Source organism: Oncorhynchus keta, chromosome 35 (assembly GCF_023373465.1).
Source record: "Oncorhynchus keta strain PuntledgeMale-10-30-2019 chromosome 35, Oket_V2, whole genome shotgun sequence".
Taxonomy (NCBI): domain Eukaryota; kingdom Metazoa; phylum Chordata; class Actinopteri; order Salmoniformes; family Salmonidae; genus Oncorhynchus; species Oncorhynchus keta.
Genome location: NC_068455.1, coordinates 73,496,387 through 73,516,327, shown reverse-complemented (window position 1 = coordinate 73,516,327; position 19,941 = coordinate 73,496,387). Strand labels below are relative to the sequence as shown.

Here is a 19,941-nt window from a genome sequence, read left to right as displayed (position 1 = left end):
AATTGACCTATTGCCTTATATGAACTAATTAAAATATTTTAAAATTGCTTCATGTTGCGTTAATATTTTTGTTCAGTGTAGGCATCTCTCTCTTGGTGTCTACCAATATATAAAACTTTTGTGCATTTGACAGCAGCTCTGAAGCATTGCGCTGTTTATCAACTCTTGAGATTAGGTTACCGATGTGAAATGGCTAGCTAGTTAGTGAAATGGCTAGCTAGTTAGCGTTTCAAATGTAGACGTCACTCGCTCTGAGACTTGGAGTAGTTGTTCCCCTTGCTCTGCATGGGTAACGCTGGTTCGAGGGTGGCTGTTGTCGATGTGTTCCTGGTTCGAGCGAGGAGAGGGACGGAAGCTATACTGTTACACTGGCAATACTAAAATGCCTAAAGACCAATAGTCAAAGGTTAATGAAATACAAATGGTATAGCGAGAAATAGTCCTATAATAACTACAACCTAAAACTTCTTACCTTGGAATATTGAATACTCATGTTAAAAGGAACCACCAGCTTTCATATGTTCTCATGTTCTGAGAAAGGAACTTAAAAAGTTAGCTTTCTTACATGGCACATATTGCACTTTTACTTTCTTCTCCAACACTTTGTTTTTGCATTATTTAAACCAAACATGTTTTATTATTTGAGGCCAAATTGATGTTGATGTATTAAGTTAAAATAAGTGTTCATTCAGTATTGTTGTAATTGTCATTATTACAAATACATTTAAAAAATTTAAATAAAATATCAAAAAAATAAAAATAGGCCTATTAATCGGTATCGCCGTTAAAAAAAATCATAATCGGTCGACCTCTAATCATCACCCTTTTATACACAACAGGTCCATTTGGTGGAAACATAGCCTACCACGCACACCACGCATATTCTCTCTATGCAGATTCTAGAATATTCACATGAAAATCTGTTTGAAACCTAGTTACCATATTCCTCCAGCAGTTTCTCAACAATCTAGTTCAATGGAAATCCACAGTAACAGGCTATTTTCTTTGCCATCTTTTTAAATAATAATAATAATAATAATACCAAAAAAAGTGGACAAATTGATGGAAAACATAGCAATTGTGGCATGACTATTCCGTAAGGAATTAGCAAGAGCAGATACTGACTGGCACCAAACACAGAACACAGGACCATTTCTCTTTCCCAAAATGTTCATTATTTTTTTAGTTTGACATTTCTTTTTTCCACTTCAGTATTCTAATGAATACAACGTGATGTTGAGAAAGAGGAGGAGGGAAGACAGGAGGAATATAAAATAAACACAGACAGACACAGACGCAGCAGAAGAGGCTACATCCGAAATGGGACCCTATTCACAACCTAGTGCACTACTTCTGGGAATAAGGTGCCATTTCAGATGCAGTCGAGGGACTAGGAGTGAGGGACGAAACCTACAAGAGAGTGGGCTCGACATTTAAACATTCTCATAATCACAGGAAGGTGTCAACTTGAACTGGTGAGATGCTCCTCCTCTTCTCCCATTTCCTGCCCAGCGAGGATTATGGGTAATGTAATAGCAGGATGTGTTCTGAAAGCAAACCAAGGCCCCAAACGAGTACATAGCAAAGATCAACGTCAGTAAGAGTTTGGAAGAAGAAGCAGCACACGACAACTTAAAATGGCAGAAGACACAACGAGGAGGAAGAAATGTAGGACCGCGACAACCTAAAGACTAAGCAGGGGGTTCAAAAGAAGAGATTTGTGCTTGATAATCGTAATAAAATAATACAAAAAACTGCCACAGTAACTTTTGTTTTGTCTTTTTTTACTTGAAAAAATACTTTAAAAAGTAACAAAATCAATAGAATAAGGCTTGGTCCACATCCCAAATGGAATCCTACTCCCTATACAGTGCACTGCAGTGGAGGCTGCTGAGGGGAGGACGGCTCATAATAATGTCTGGAATGGAGTGTTTCTGCTCCAGCCATGGCAACGAGCCCTCCCTCCCGAATAATTAAGATGCCACCAGCCTCCTGTGGTGCACTGCTTTGGACCCAGAGCCCTGGTTAAAAGTAGTGCACTACCCTATGGGCCCTGGTTAAATGTAGTGCACCACCCTATGGGCCCTGGTTAAAAGTAGTGCACCACCCTATGGGCTCTGGTTAAATGTAGTGCACCACCCTATGGGCCCTGGTTAAAAGTAGTGCACTACCCTATGGGCCCCGGTTAAATGTAGTGCACCACCCTATGGGCCCTGGTTAAATGTAGTGCACCACCCTATGGGCCCTGGTTAAATGTAGTGCACTAAATATGGAATAGGGTGCCATTTAAGTTGCAAACATGTTGTAGAGACTAGAGATGTGAACATGGAGTTGGGGCAGGTTAATGGGGGGGTATTTATTGTGGGGGGGTCCCCCTCTCTCAAGACTTCTTGACTGATTTAAGGAGGTTGTCCTTGCTCCTCCTCTTAACGTCAAAGTTGTAGACTCGTGCCATGTCTGAGGGAGGCGATAGGTTAAGGATTACACACTTCTCAGTTTGACATTTTTTTGTCTAGTATTTTCAGAAGCACTGTAAACACTGTCGTTACCAGTCTATCAAAACAACAGCACTTACCAACAGTTTAAACAAGATCCAATTGTCAACACGAACTATGTAACTCAGTTTCAAAATGTTATTTTCTCCTGGTTCATGTCGACTGAACCCAACTTTCCCTGCTTTGACACACCCATCTGCCACACCTGCACCAGTAACTCTGGCCTGCCAGACCATAAACTGCCTCAAGTTGTAAAACCACAAGACAAGGCAGCACCCAAAGACCAGTTTAACCATCCCTGACACACAGAGAACATTGTATCACAGCTTTCTTCACTCAGGGGAAGTCACTGTAGGTTCCATCAGGTTGAATTTAAGACTTTTTTTTAAATGCCACTTGAAATGCAATTTAATGCCAATTAGGGTCTGCGTGCACCACACACCTGCTAATATTCAACTTTTGTTGGTCAATCATCTTGAAATGCAATTGACAGAGCTTTAGTATAGGAAGTAGAATTGACTACTGAGATGGTATTCAAATAACTCATCATCAAGGCAGGATTTCATGATTGAAGATATTTTCATGTGCACCGCAACCTAATCCAGTGATCGTCATAAACTTTGGGTAGACAATTACGACTAGTCGTTATATGTGTGTTAAAATAGGTCAATATTTTTTGTTGTTAAATATAGATGAATTTGCCAAAATCTTTGTGCACTAATATATTTGGTGCTAATTCACCAGCTGGGTAAGTGGAAACTCAACACTATGAGCTAGATCACTCCCTCTAAATCTAATTTTCACTGGAAGTAGCCAGGTTTTAATCTAACAGTAAAAGTAATTATTTGTGTCCTAAATAAAGATGTTGATGTCATAGCCTAATACCCAATGAGGCCGAGGCACATTTCACCCTCTCCATATCAATATCTCTGTTGTAAAATACACAGCTGAGAAATGTAAAATATATATATATATATATATATACCTGCATAAAGCTAAGAACATCTTCTCTTCAACTGTAAAGCTAAGAACATCTTCTCTTCAACTGTGGCAACTATTACCAGGGCCTAAAACTATTGGTTTTTAAACCAGCCACTGTGGCAGGTAGGTTTTTTTAAACCAGCCAAGCGGTTGTTGTTGTTGCCACAATTACACAAAGAAACACAGAACAGATGAGCTTAGTAATGTTGGGGTGGTTAGAGCGTTGGTTCAGTAAAACATATTACTAGTAAGATCTAATTGAATTATCCGTGACCTGAGTATTTTAACAAAAATAAGTGACAAAAAAAAAAGTTCAATTGCCCTTATGGTTACCGTGGTAACAGGGCCACTGATTAATCACCATGCCTGTGAGAATGTCACTACTAGAGGCCAGATGTCTCTTTTTGCTAGCAGTAGGAGCAAACTGAAACGTTGAAAAGCAACCTAGCTTGTGAACAAAACAAATGTAAATAGCCAAGAAACACGAGGACAAAGTCTCACTTTTGTAGACTTTAGAGTAAATTAGAACAACTTATGTCTGTGTCCATTGCTTCTTAAAGAAAAACTCAATCTTTCAGCCCCCAGGCAGTGTTAATGCGTAAGGTGGGAAAGCTTGCACTTGTCCCCCTTTATTAAAACGCTTACACTGTAGGGCCCGGCGTGTTACCACCTGAATTATTCATTCTTACACACTAATACCAAAATCTACCTGCGTTATGACAGGCGGCGGGTGTTAATTTTAGACCTCGAGTATTACACAGGATAGCGGTGTTTTTCTTATAGATAGAAAACAAATATATCTATATATATGATTTCTACAGGAGAGCAGTGTGAAAGGCAGGGAAAAAAAGTGTCTTGCTCATTATCATTATCCCAGAAAAACAGGGACACATTGATTAGAGGAATTATGAAGATATGCGTTAAGTGATTTTGTTAAACCGTAAAGTGCAGTAAGCTAACTAATCAAGCTAAAAACAATGTTTCGAATCGGCTATCTATTTTGTAGCCTAACTTGCTCGCTGTGCCCTCTCGGCTGGCCATAGCCTTCAGACTTGCAGTGGCACAGAGAGAGACACATTCGTAGGCTACATGTGGAACTCTTAGCATCTTGAAAATGCGCCTCGGTAAGAATAGGCTATAATTTAATGTTTTTATTTTATTTCGCCAGCTGCATAACATAGCAGGAACACCATAGTCATCTCTGGCTGCATTTTTTAAGACTGTTGACAACTGAATTTAAGACAATTTAAGGCCTTTAATTTAGATAAATTAATTTAAGACTAAGGACCCGCGGACACCCTGTCACCACCCATTAACCCACGCTGTCTACGGGCCCATTAACCCACGCTGTCTACGGGCCCATTAACCCACGCTGCCTACGGGCCCATTAACCCACGCTGCCTACGGACCCATTAACCCACGCTGCCTACGGACCCATTAACCCACGCTGCCTACGGACCCATTAACCCACGCTGCCTACGGACCCATTAACCCACGCTGCCTACGGGCCCATTAACCCACGCCGCCTACGGGCCCATTAACCCACGCCGCCTACGGGCCTATTAACCCACGCCGCCCTACGGGCCTATTAACCCACGCTGCCTACGGACCCATTAACCCACGCTGCCTACGGGCCCATTAACCCACGCTGCCTACGGGCCTATTAACCCACGCTGCCTACGGACCCATTAACCCACGCTGCCTACGGGCCTATTAACCCACGCTGCCTACGGACCCATTAACCCACGCTGCCTACGGGCCTATTAACCCACGCTGCCTACGGGCCTATTAACCCACGCTGCCTACGGGCCTATTAACCCACGCTGCCTACGGACCTATTAACCCACGCTGCCTACGGACCCATTAACCCACGCTGCCTACGGGCCTATTAACCCACGCTGCCTACGGACCCATTAACCCACGCTGCCTACGGGCCTATTAACCCACGCTGCCTACGGACCCATTAACCCACGCTGCCTACGGACCCATTAACCCACGCTGCCTACGGGCCCATTAACCCACGCTGCCTACGGACCCATTAACCCACGCTGCCTACGGACCTATTAACCCACGCTGCCTACGGACCCATTAACCCACGCTGCCTACGGACCCATTAACCCACGCTGCCTACGGACCCATTAACCCACGCTGCCTACGGACCCATTAACCCACGCTGCCTACGGACCCATTAACCCACGCTGCCTACGGACCCATTAACCCACGCTGCCTACGGGCCCATTAACCCACGCTGCCTACGGGCCCATTAACCCACGCTGCCTACGGGCCCATTAACCCACGCTGCCTACGGGCCCATTAACCCACGCTGCCTACGGGCCCATTAACCCACGCTGCCTACGGACCCATTAACCCACGCTGCCTACGGACCCATTAACCCACGCTGCCTACGGACCTATTAACCCACGCTGCCTACGGACCATTAACCCACGCTGCCTACGGACCCATTAACCCACGCTGCCTACGGACCCATTAACCCACGCTGCCTACGGGCCCATTAACCCACGCTGCCTACGGGCCCATTAACCCACGCTGCCTACGGACCCATTAACCCACGCTGCCTACGGACCCATTAACCCACGCTGCCTACGGACCCATTAACCCACGCTGCCTACGGACCCATTAACCCACGCTGCCTACGGACCCATTAACCCACGCTGCCTACGGACCCATTAACCCACGCTGCCTACGGACCCATTAACCCACGCTGCCTACGGACCCATTAACCCACGCTGCCTACGGACCCATTAACCCACACTGCCTACGGACCCATTAACCCACGCTGCCTACGGACCTATTAACCCACGCTGCCTACGGACCCATTAACCCACGCTGCCTACGGACCCATTAACCCACGCCACATCTCTACTAAATTCAGAGTTTCCCCAACTCTCTTGACGGACCACCAGACACATATTTTTTCTATTCCTGCACTTGTAGAACTTTTGGAACTTCAGAACACTTTTGGCAGCATCACATACCCCTGCACTGGTAGAACTTTTGGAACTTCAGAACACTTTTGGCAGCATCACATACCCCTGCACTGGTAGAACTTTTGGAACTTCAGAACACTTTTGGCAGCATCACATACTTCTCCAGACTCCGATCCCGTTCACCCATAGTCCCTGGGTTGAGTGGGCCTATATTTCGGCGTAAGGATACTGACTTCGGTGGTGGTGAACTGGTCTCTGAGGAAGTCCAGGTCTTCCTCCAGGGAGTCTAGGTTGCGTGATGCGGTCGCTAGGTTCTTCTCCAGAAGAGACTGGGCCTCGTCGATGTCATACTCCAACATCACATTGGCCTGGGTGAGGGGATAGAGGGAAGGAAGGGAGGTTAGAGTATGGAATGGTAGTATATTGTAGTTTTTACTATTGCTTGCTTAATGGTTCCTTCCTAGGAGAAACTGGGAATTTTCCCTAACAAGCCTCCTTCTAGCCTTCATTTAAGAGGGGTGGGTGTTGGGTCAGTCCAAAGAACATCACTTTGGATATACATGCACAGGCTGAGGAGGATCAATCCCAAAGTACTCACCCCTAGCCACAGGCACACTTTGTCGGTGGGCGGGACTGACGCCTTGCAGTAAACGTTGTCAGCCAATAGGAAGTGTGTCTCCATCGGGTCTGTGGTTTCCTATTGGACGAGAGGAGCGGGACACAGGGTGAAACCCAATACTCTACCGTGGTTTCCTGTCCTCAGTCCCTCTCCCTCTGGATAAGCAGCGTAGTTTCCACCATATTGCTTACAGGTCTGGAAACATTGAACAGTTTGGGCCAAGGAGGAGGAGTAGGGAGAAAACGGGGACGGGCTGGCAAGGTCTGAGGACAAGACAAAGTAAGTAAACCCCATATATTTGTTTGTTTACCTTCTTCTTCTGCATGTGTCGTAGGATTTCTAGAGTCTGCTTGATCTGTGGGATCTGGCTTTTCAACCTGAGGATCGCAGCGAGAAACACCATAGAAGAAGAATTAGAATCATTGTATTACATCTCAGCGTTTCCTTTAGCCGCTAATTGCCGGCTATTGGCTGATAAAATAAATGGAGAAAAAAACCCCAGATAAATAAAACTGTAGCCTGGCCGGGGCTGCATATCATAGGCTACATCCCGATTTCATGCGTTGGCACCATTCCCTCACTCCTTGCATGTTGCTGCGAGAGAGTGTGCGCGCACGAGCGAGAGCGCGCACGAGAGAGAAGCCTTGGGCTACTGTTAACCGAAGGAGGCTGCATTTTTTTATTTTAGTAAAATGAAAGTTAGAGATGCCTATAGTCGGCGTTTCAGAAGTAGGAATTGATGCCTAATTTATTACATTTTCAGCTTCCAGGAATTGTGAGCAGAACAATGCGACATGGGGCCGTGCCTTATCATGCTGAAACATGATGGCGGCAGACGAATGCCACGTCAATGAGCCTCAGGATCCCGTCACAGTATCGCTGTGTATTCAATTTGCCAACAAAAAAATGCAATTGTGTTTGTTGTCCGTAGCTTATGCCTGCCCATACCATAACCCCACAGCCAACATGGTGCACTCTGGTCACAATGTTGACTTCAGCAAACCGCTCGTCCACACGACACCATACACATGGTCTGTGATTGTGAGGCCGGTTGGACGTACGGCCAAATTCCCTAAAACGATGTTGTAGGCAGCTTTTGGTAGAGGAATTAACATGAAATTCTCTGGCAACAGCTCTGGTGGACATTCCTGCAGTAAGCATGCCACTCAAAACTTGACACATCTGTGGCATTATGTGAGAAAACTGCACATTTTAGTGGCCTTATATTGTCCACCAGCACAAGGTGTAATGATCATGCTGTTTAATCAGCTTCTTGATAAATGAAGCAAATGAAGGAAACTAAACAATGAAATAATGTAGACTACACCAACTGAAGGTAACTAACAGTACATTGGCAGTGGAATGTGTTGTTATTAGGCCTACTGACAGTCTATCGTGATAGTAGCTCATATTTAACATGTTAAAAATAGGAAACAAAGTCGGCGTATTCTAGAATTGAGAAATTAAGTTAAAATACCCTACAATTTAAATTCTGCATAATGGAACAGGAACTGGATTTCATAAACTTTACTTTGGGAAAGTTGATATGCTTCAGTTTTGCTGCCATATGACTGGTTTCACATTTGTCTCTCGCGATCAGAAGGTAAAATATATATTTTTTAAAATATTTATTATTTAACTAGGCAAGTCAATTCTCATTTACAATGACGGCCTAGGAACAGTGGGTTAACTGCCTTGTTCAGGGGCAGAACGACATTTTTACCTTGTCAGCTCAGGGATTCGATCTAGCAACCTTTCGGTTACTGGCCCAACGCTCTAACCACTAGGCTCTAACCACTAGGCTCTAACCACTAGGCTCTAACCACTAGGCTCTAACCACTAGGCTCTAACCACTAGGCTCTAACCACTAGGCTCTAACCACTAGGCTCTAACCACTAGGCTCTAACCACTAGGCTCTAACCACTAGGCTCTAACCACTAGGCTCTAACCACTAGGCTCTAACCACTAGGCTCCCTGCCGCCCCTGATAGATCTAAAAAATAAGTGTCATATATATTTACAATCCCCGTATTCAAACAGCTTACTCATTTACCTAGTTCTTTTCCATTTGTAAATGACAGTGCCTGGAGAATGATGTTATTTCTATCGGGAAAAATAAAGTATATACCTAATTAATTCAATCTCCACCCCAAAGGAATAGTGGGTGAAAAGCATGCTATTCTCATGCTTATGTTCAAGATTTGAATATGCATAGAGGGGGAAAAAGGGAATTTACGTTCCATTTATAAGGCGCTTATCTCAGGTCAGAATTCCCCCAGAAGGGGAAGCCTACAGGGGGAATGTCCTCTGTATAGACAAGTGTTAATATTGTAGTGGACAAAGATGAGAAGAGCGTTGGCATGGCTACTGTGCAACTTCCTTTTTAGGTAGGATGCCATTTCGGATTTTTTTTCTCCAATTTTTAATAATCTGTTTCATCATCGTTGTAGGCGTATTTATTAATCTAAACATGTTTTGCTTCATCCTGTTGAGACATCTGTTGACTTAAATTAAGTTTGATCTGTGTTTTTAAATTGTGTGCTCCGTATTTAGTTTAACATAGGCCTGTTGTAAAAAAAAAAATATATATCATTAGCTTATTGCTGTCATTTGTATGGGTATGGTAGGCACTAGTCTTTCTTGGTTAATGCTGCAATATAGCCTGTTCAAAACTTATTGTCAAGGTTTACACCAGTTCGCAAGTGTTTCGTTTTGTTCTGTTGAGTCATTTTCTTTGGCCAAATACAGTTCCAACTGTAGTGGATTTGTCGCAATATAGATCCTGCTCGTATTTTCCCTATAAACAATGGCTCGACAAACTTTTGATATTACCTTAATAAAGTTTAGGTGTGGTTATTAGCCTATTATACTGCCTTATATGAATGAAGGCAGTGCGCACCAGTGCTCCAACCTACTCTGACAACTTGAGGAAGAATGTTTTAGGCCTACCAGAGTTACTAATCTAACGATATAATGCTTCTTTATTTTATAAAATTAAAGATAGAAAATTAACAAATTCGCCTCATTCCTGTACACCTACACCTGTATGTCTGACAAGGATAAAGAAATAATGTTGGTATCGTAGCATGCCACCAGCATATTTCTCTCTCTCTGGGGCCTAAGCTGGCCTTCCTTTATATTTATGTAATATCATACAGTGGAGACCAACGCCTGAAGGCCTATATTACAGTGTTGGCACATATCACTAGCCACTTTAAACAATGCTACCTAATATAATGTTCCCTACATTATTCATCTCATATGCATACGTATATACTGTACTCTATATCATCTACTGCATCCTTATGTAATACATGTATCACTAGCCACTTTAACTATGCCACTTTGTTTACATACTCATATGTACATACTGTACTCGATACCATCTACTGTATCTTGCCTATGCTGCTCTGTACCATCACTCATTCATATACCTGTGTGTACATATTCTTATCCCCTTACACTGTGTATGAGACAGTAGTTTTGGAATTGTTAGATTACTTGTTGGTTATTACTGCATTGTCGGAACTAGAAGCACAAGCATTTCGCTACACTCGCATTAACATCTGCTAACCATGTGTATGTGACAAATCAAATTTGTGGATGATGCAATACCCTGATGCATTTAGTGCTCAAATCGCTGACAGCTGAACCGTGTGGAGGACGATTGTTGTTTTAGGAAACAATAGGCTATAAAGTTGTCCATATGATACACATGGAAACACAAGGAATAGTGTTTTTGTAATAGGCTGTTAAGGACCCGTAAAATGTGGCTAATTTGGCAAATATCCCACGTTTATTGGTGCTGCTGGCTGGGTGGAAGCCCAAATGGGTTACGCACCCAATTTATATGGGTGACCAGTAAAGTTCTCAAAATGTCCGCTAAATTTAAATATTTTTTTCTGTTAAATTCCCATGTACCGAATGACAAATACTATTTAAATAGGTTTCCATTACATTCAACTCTACTGATGGGTTTGTCACAAAAAAAAAATATTGCGCTATATAGCAGATGTGCCCAATCTGATAGATAGGCGTAGTGCACAGTTCTGACTGGTGGCCGACCTGACTATACAGTTCCCCTTCCCTCCCTCCCTTACTAGCTCGTTATGAAATATGCAAGTGTTTGTGTTCTCAGAAGTACGGCAACTAATCAGTCTCCTTTACGTTCCAAAAACACTGAATCTTATTAAGGAGTTTACATTTTGACACTCAGAAATGGGAGTCGACGTGTAACGAGTCGAGGAATCTATTTGGAGTCGACTCTCTCCACCACTACGTTATCATCGTTAACAGTTGGGAAAATGGCAGAGAAGGGCATGCGACAGCAGCGAAGCCCTGTACACAGGGAGGCAGTGCTGCCGCAGCGCAGAGGAGTGACCCCCCTCACTTTTTTCAATTTAAGAATACACAGAGCAGGTGAAAGTATTTCCGGATAATTTATTCTGCTAAATTAGATTTAAATCATAAAATTCCATGAAAACGATAGAATGCCAAACTAAATACATATGTAGGCTATAGCAGCCTATAGGTGGGTAAATTGTGGTTTCTTCCCCGTCTTCTTTCTGGTGGTGGTGGTGCGAATACTGAATAACTGTAGGCGTGTGTGCAGAGGTACGTCGGTCAGAGGCTTGACCACTTTGAGCGTGACAAATCCGACGTATCAAGAACAGACAGAAAACTCGACCAGGGCTTGCTAAAACAGCTATCGACCATGCACCTGAACTCACCCGATTGTCCAAGCTGAGCTTATAGAAACGTACCACCTCTATCTGATCCACCGCCTGAACGTTAATCACACCAACGAGATCTAGGATCCAAATTCACAGCGTGTCTGCCTTGATGTTCATAGAACTCCACGGGCTCTTGCACAGTGGAACCCAGAATGATATCGGAAAAGGGGAACCTAGTCAGTTGTACAACTGAATACATTCAACTGAAATGGGTCTTCCGCATTTAACACAACCCCTCTGAATCAAATGGAACCACAGAGGGGTGCGGGTGGGGGGCATATGTACCACAGAGGGGTGTGTGTGGGGGAGGCACATGTACCACAGAGGGGTGCGGGGGCATATGTACCACAGAGGGGTGCGGGTGGCACGTGTACCACAGAGGGGTGCGGGTGGCACATGTACCACAGAGGGGTGCGGGTGGCACGTGTACCACAGAGGGGTGCGGGTGGCACGTGTACCACAGAGGGGTGCGGGTGGCATATGTACCACAGAGGGGTGCGCGGGGGGGTATGTACCACAGAGGGGTGCATATGTACCACAGAGGAGTGCATATGTACCACAGAAGGGGGCATATGTACCACAGAAGGGTGCATATGTACCACAGAAGGGTGCATATGTACCACAGAAGGGTGCATATGTACCACAGAAGGGTGCATATGTACCACAGAAGGGTGCATATGTACCACAGAGGGGTGCATATGTACCACAGAGGGGTGCAGGGGCGTATGTACCACAGAGGGGTGCGGGTGCATATGTACCACCAAGGGGTGCGTGTGGGGGGGGAATATGTACCACAGGGGGGTGCGTGTGGGGGGGGGCATATGAACCACAGAGGGGTGGGGGGCATGTGTGACCAGTTGGTTACGGTGTTGTTCTTTCAGCACCATGATTTGAACAGTCATCAAGACCTGTTACCTACAACTCATAGTCTTACTCATCACTTACTATTGGTTAATCAATGTCTCCCGATATCACAACATGCAGTTTGATGATTTCACCGGTAAAAATGTGATACAAAAATTTCAAAAAATAGGCTACAGCTAACTTTGTGTTTGAGGGTATTGAAAAAAAAGAAGTCATTTTCTTAAGACACTGTGTGGTGTCTCACGACGTTGCAATAGGAGGATGCATTTTATGCATAGGCCTACTCTACAATGACATTGAATAGACTACATCTGTCTGTAAAAACTTTGAGAAATGATGATGTCTATCTTTTTTTTTGTTGCATTCCCTCACCTAAAAAAACAACAGCAAATAGCACTGCCTGAATGGCAATACTTTTGAGAAGTTAAATAAGAAGGAACTGCAAACTTTGTGTGGTAGAATTGAGGTACACTAATGGTAGCACAGGTGCAAAGCCCAACCAACTGAAGGAACATACGTGAATCGTTACCGGCAGTAGAGCAGCTGCATTGTGAATTCACGTGGAATGTCATGAATTTCTCTTATCGCTTTAATGTTAAACTATTATTTATTTATTTTTATGGAAGTTTAAACGTTAAGAGAATGTTTCCATTTGTCACATTCCTAATATAGGTGCACTTCACTAGGTAACGGCCCTGCTACACTCTAGCCATCGAGGAATTGCTTCCTTTGAAAATCAATTAAAGTCGCTACACTGCCCGTGTTGTGCTCGCGTTGCATCACGTTCAATGACAGCGTCCAAGCGCAAGAATCGCAGAGGATCAATTCTCGATAAATGATGCGCGCCTTTATTCAATCTTGCGAATTTAAAGAATGAGAAGTGGTCTCGACTGTACACCACTCGTTATTTTACTAAGATTAATGTAGTCAAGAAGCTACTCCTAGTTAGCAGATACTTGACTCAGGGGTCACGTTAGAGTTAAGAAAATCGGCCTTTTCATAACGTTGACCATCACAAAATCGCGTTTTAAACCATTTCACCTGCATTTTATATTGAAAGTCCGTGTTTTTTTTTTGTTGCTTCAATAGAGTGATCACGAATGTGCAACTATAGTTTTCCTTCACATAAAATATATTAGTGTAACACATTCGGCATAAGACATCATAAGTGCAACGTCAGGCACAAGTAAATGAGTTTACACTGAAAAAGCAAGGTCACTTTGCAAAACCAATGCCTGGCCATCATATTTCTAATGTTACTCATGGAAAGAATGTAGCCAGGTACATTTCCTCATGTTTTGCTTGAGGCTAATCTTGCATTTTACCAGAGAAAAGTAGGCTACACCAAGAAAATTACCAGAGAAAGGTAGCTTCTGTCAGAGAGCTGTCTGCTGATGCCCATTTGTGAATTGTCATCTAAGTGGAGAAGGGCAACTAAAGCACAATGTTAGTCTGATGCTGAGGAGAACTTACAACAAGAAGAATTGTAGATAGGCAACAAAAACCAGAAATATATTTCTTATGCATTCAACAACAAATATTCTGCGTGTACACATAATTCTGCATTAACGCGACCACTGTGACTGTTCACAATGTAAACAAAAGTAACCCATGAGGATAATTTAGTACAACCACTAGCAACAATTTAAATGAGTACTCCTTGTTGGCCGTCATTGTAAATAAGGATTTGTTCTTAACTGACTTGCCTAGTTAAATAAAGTTTCAAATATATATATATATATATATAAAATCCAGAGCAATTTACAGTAATGAGTGCATACATTCTCATTTGTTTTCGTACTGGTCCACCGTGGGGCCTACCTTTGTTTCTTCTGCGCCAAGTTGAGCTCCATATACTTGTATTTCTGGTAGTGTTCATCCAGTTTCCGCAGCACGGCGTCTGCGGTGTCGTTGCCTGGCTGCTTCATAAACGACTCGACATCCTCCTACAACGGTTAATAACGTTAGCTCATATTAACGTTATATCAGACGAGTCATTCTCGCACTAAACCTATGGTGACATACAAGGTAGTTAACGTTTAGATAACTGTTTAATTGCATTTGGATGACAAAGAGAAAATTTGGATAGGTAGCCAGTTCGGCTAATGGGCTTTTGTCGGGCGTTATTTCCCTAAAAGGATGTAAATGAACATAGCACCACTTTGCTAGATAACGTTAGCTACCTAGCATTAGCTTAGTTAGCATGTGTGACAGGCTAGCAGAGAGGCTGGACAACGGCGAATATTATTATTTTTTTTTTAGAGAGAAACTTATTGCACAAAGTAACGTTATACGCGACACACATAGTGTGTGTTATAATACTTCATATTTTACCCACCACAAATATTGCTTCGGGAATTCCGAGATGCTTTTTGCTTGTCGCCTGTACGGCATTGCTGCTGTCTATGGTCGTTGCCATCTTGGAAAAGACTTTCTACTCTCTCGTTACGTAGAAGTTGGGCGTGGGGTTCCTACTGAAGAGCTGCCCATCAGAGAAGGACGAGTAAAAAGCGAGACACCCCACGTACTGTTCTTTTTCTGGTTCAATGGAAGTCAATGATTTAAGTAGACCAGACCCAGGCAGCTATTGCCACCTTGGGCGTTAAAGTAGACCGGAACTGGATTTTTTTTTATAAAGTAAATTGCGAAAGTGAGCCATCTTTATTTATCGACTATCTTTTGGTGCCCGTGTTGAACGCTTGAGTTTGCGCTTGTGAAGTGGCTTACTTATTTTCCTTATGTCCTCGATCACTAAGCTGACATGGTTAAATAAATATATTGGAAGACCATGTACATTTACTTTGTAGTAGGCTAGTGTAACAGTAAAATCTACATTGCAAGGCTTGGGAACTGTCTAACAACCTGTTTGAATATGAATACCAGGGAAAACACAAAAATACTTAAAAGATGATTGTTTTAGAATTTGTTATCCATAATTTATACAGTTTCCATTTCCCATCAAATTATGGATACCTCATTGTTGTTCTTTAACATAACTCACACAGAACAACAGACAGAGAACCAAACATGGTTTTGCCCACAGTGTGTGATGATGATAGCCCTACACACATGGGTTCTAAGGAGTTTCACATTTATTCAAGGATTTAGAATAATTTCTCACTTGGAAAATATATATTTGTATCTCTATTTTGCCAGGGTAGTCTCATTAAAGGTAAAATAAAATAGTATAATTTAGAAAATCATAAATTACACATTTTTGTTTTTCAGGGTTGAGTATTTTATTTATTGCATTTCCACCCCTGCCTACTACTAAGGACTTGATAATTATCTGATGACCTAGCAACAAACAACAGTCTGCCCAACTTGGAATCAGGACATCATAAAAACACTGTGTAAAGACAATAAAACGATCCATCAACCACCACACCTTTATTGAGTGCCATGAAACCAAAGTTGAGATTACTACTTGTAAGCTTATCCACCAAGACACATTTCAACAGAGCTTATCCACCAAGACACATTTCAACGGAGCTTATCCACCAAGAGGCATTTCAACAGAGCTTATCCACCAAGATGCATTTCAACAGAGCTTATCCACCAAGATGCATTTCAACAGAGCTTATCCACCAAGATGCATTTCAACAGAGCTTATCCACCAAGATGCATTTCAACAGAGCTTATCCACCAAGATGCATTTCAACAGAGCTTATCCACCAAGATGCATTTCAACAGAGCTTATCCGCCAAGATGCATTTCAACAGAGCTTATCCGCCAAGATGCATTTCAACAGAGCTTATCCGCCAAGATGCATTTCAACAGAGCTTATCCGCCAAGATGCATTTCAACAGAGCTTATCCGCCAAGATGCATTTCAACGGAGCTTATCCACCAAGATGCATTTCAACAGAGCTTATCCACCAAGATGCATTTCAACAGAGCTTATCCACCAAGATGCATTTCAACAGAGCTTATCCACCAAGATGCATTTCAACAGAGCTTATCCGCCAAGATGCATTTCAACAGAGCTTATCCGCCAAGATGCATTTCAACAGAGCTTATCCACCAAGATGCATATCAACAGAGCTTATCCACCAAGATGCATTTCAACAGAGCTGGAAAAAGGAAATGACCAAAAGGTATTGATGTCCATTTTATTTTTATGTTTAGCATCCTAAAAAAACAACATATAACTTGATAATTTGACAGAAGACATTATAAGGGGATGGGAATCTTTATCTTATCTAGGACATTTTTTCATGATCTTTTTAAGCATACAGAAGATATATAATTACTGTTTTCACATATATAGACACTGGTATGGGGCTGGAGATATGAGGTTAAAAACAATTGTCACTGTATTGATCAATTGATCAATTTGTTCACAGGAACAGAAGCTAATAACAACATTCAGTTGAAATAAAAGTCTGTCACATATTGAACAATCCAAAAGAAGCATTCCTTACTAAAGGTCGACCGATTATGATTTTTTTCAACGCCAATTTATTTGATTTTATTTGTAATAATGACAATTACAACAACACTGAATGAACACTTATTTTAACTTAATATAATACATCATTACAAATCAACTTAGCCTCAAATAAATCATGAAACACGTTCAATTTGGTTTAAATAATGCAAAAACAAAGTGTTTGAGAAGAAAGTAAAAGTGCAATATGTGCCATGTAAGAAAGCTAACGTTTAAGTTCCTTGCTCAGAACATGAGAACATATGAAAGCTGGTGGTTCCTTTTAACATGAGACTTCAATATTCCAAGGTAAGAGGTTTTAGGTTGTAGTTAATATAGTATTTATATGACTATTTATCTCTATACCATTTGTTTTCCATATACCTTTGACTATTGGATGTTCTTATAGGCTCTTTAGTATTGCCAGTGTAACAGTATAGCTTCCGTCCCTCTCCTCACTCCTACCTGGGCTCGAACCAGGAACACATCGACAACAGCCACCCCCGAAGAAGCGTTACCCATGCAGAGCAAGGGGAACAACTACTCCAAGTCTCAGAGCGAGTGACGTTTTAAACGCTATTAGGTCGCGCTAACTAGCTAGCCATTTCTCATCGGTTACACCAGCCTAATCTCGGGTGATTATAGGCTTGAAGTCATAAACAGCTCAACGCTTGAAGCACAGTGAAGAGCTGCTGGCAAAACGCACAAAAGTGCTGTTTGAATGAATGCTTACGAGCCTGCTGCTGCCTACCACCGCTCAGTCAGACTGCTCTATAAAATATCAAATCATACACTTAATTATAACATAATAACACACAGAAATACGAGCCTTTGATTATTAATATGGTCGAATCCGGAAACTATCATTTCGAAAACAAAACGTTTATTATTATAGAATATACCCTGACTCTACGTGCAATGAACGCAAGAGAAGTGTCACAATTTCACCTGGTTAATATTGCCTGCTAACCTGGATTTCTTTTAGCTAAATATGCAGGTTTAAAAATATATACTTCTGTGTATTGATTTTAAGAAAGGCATTGATCTTTAAGGTTAGGTACACATTGGAGCAACGACAGTCCTTTTTCGCGAATACGCACCGCATCGATTATATGCAACGAAGGACACGCTAGATAAACTAGTAATATCATCAACCATGTGTAGTTAACTAGTGATTATGATTGATTGATTGTTTTTTATAAGATAAGTTTAATGCTAGCTAGCAACTTACCTTGGATTACTGCATTCACGTAACAGGCAGGCTCCTCATGGAGTGCAGCGAGAGGCAGGTGGTTAGGGTGTTGGACTAGTTAACTAAGGTTGCAAGATTGAATCCTCAAGCTGACAATGTAAAAATCTGTCGCTCTGCCCCTGAACAGGCAGTTAACCCACTGTTCCTAGGCCGTCTTTGAAAATAAGAACATGTTCTTAACTGAATTGCCTAGTTAAATAAAGGTGTAAAAAAAAAAAAAAATCCCGATTTCCTATTGTTATGAAAACTTGAAATCAGCCCTAATTAATCGGCCATTCCGATTAATCGGTTCGACCTCTATTCCTTACCCCAGGACAGTTAAATCCAGGAAAATAAAGAAGAACGAGAAGTCTGTGTCTGGCTGCATAGATCTGATTTTTTTTCACTTGACGAACAAACAGGCTTTACGTTCCGGACGCTTTCACTGCCAGAGAGGTAACAACCATGACTTGGAAGGCAGCTGGAATCTTTGTTTTCCTACTCCTTATTACAAAATCATCCTCAACTTCTCTTCCTATCAGTATGACAGCATATTTGAATGACACTGTTACACTCGCCTTCTCTGGGTCATGCAATGGTCATATCATTGAATGGATGTATCGCCAGAAGACTGCATCAGAAGAAATTAGGCCTACCACATTGGTTGCTAAACTTGATCAATGGCCTTTGGTATTCACACCTGGAGTGGGCTTTGAGAACAGGGTTAAACCCGGGGATGTAGACCTCTGTCTCAACATCACCTCTGTTTTATTTAATGACATGTGATGGTTTGAGTGTCACTGTGGTAATAGTCCCCATTGTTGTGTGCCAACCCGCTCATGTTGGATCTAATTTTCAACTCAACTGCTATGGCTTAACCGAAAAAACATACTCCTAACAGTGAGGTACTCGTCTATTGGAAAAGAGATGAAGAGAATGGTTTGTCTGTCAAGGGACATCATTTGACTCATGACCTTGGGTTTGAGAACAGGGTGTCGGTGTCCAAAGATGCTTACCGACAGGGAGACCTTTCCATCACCCTATTTTAAGCCTGTCAGATCAGGGGACCTACCACTGCTTCTTTGGCTCTAAAGAGCGGGGAACAGCAGATGCTGTCACTCTCATTGTTCAAGAATAGTGCTGGTCAACAACATTGAAATTGGTGCTGATAATTGCAGGAGGGTTTGTAATAATCTTAGCAAGGTTTGCTATTGTTAATCATGTAGACAGTGAGATTTGTACGTTATCTGAGATTTCCCTATGGTCGTCGCAACCAGTAAGTGGAATCATCACACTCAGTGCCTTCTCGATAATCCGAGGCCTTCTAGATAATTCAATGCCTTCTAGATAATTCAATGCCTTCTAGATAATTCAATGCCTAGATAGTCCGAGGCCTTCTAGATAATCCGTGGCCGTCTAGATAATTCAATGCCTTCTAGATAATCCGAGGCCTTCTAGATAATCCGAGGCCTTCTAGATAATCCGTGGCCTTCTAGATAATTTAAGGCCTTCTAGATAATCCAATGCCTTCTAGATAATTCAATGCCTAGATAATCCGAGGCCTTCTAGATAATCCGAGGCCTTCTAGATAATCTGAGGCCTTCTAGATAATCCGAGGCCTTCTAGATAATCCGAGGCCTTCT

General features: G+C 42.3%; 1 protein-coding gene across 1 annotated transcript; it reads right to left on the bottom strand.

The window, feature by feature from the left end:
- Window positions 1-1,165: 1,165 nt before the first annotated feature.
- LOC118377739 (prefoldin subunit 3-like) lies at window positions 1,166-15,145 on the bottom strand. Its single transcript, XM_035764691.2, has 6 exons — window positions 14,978-15,145; window positions 14,461-14,585; window positions 7,354-7,420; window positions 7,023-7,121; window positions 6,654-6,792; window positions 1,166-2,457 (listed from the first exon to the last, which is right to left on the bottom strand). Exons 1-6 carry the CDS (start codon window positions 15,056-15,058, stop codon window positions 2,381-2,383), a joined length of 588 nt encoding a protein of 195 aa, XP_035620584.1. The 5' UTR covers window positions 15,059-15,145; the 3' UTR covers window positions 1,166-2,380.
- Between the last annotated feature and the right edge of the window lie 4,796 nt (window positions 15,146-19,941).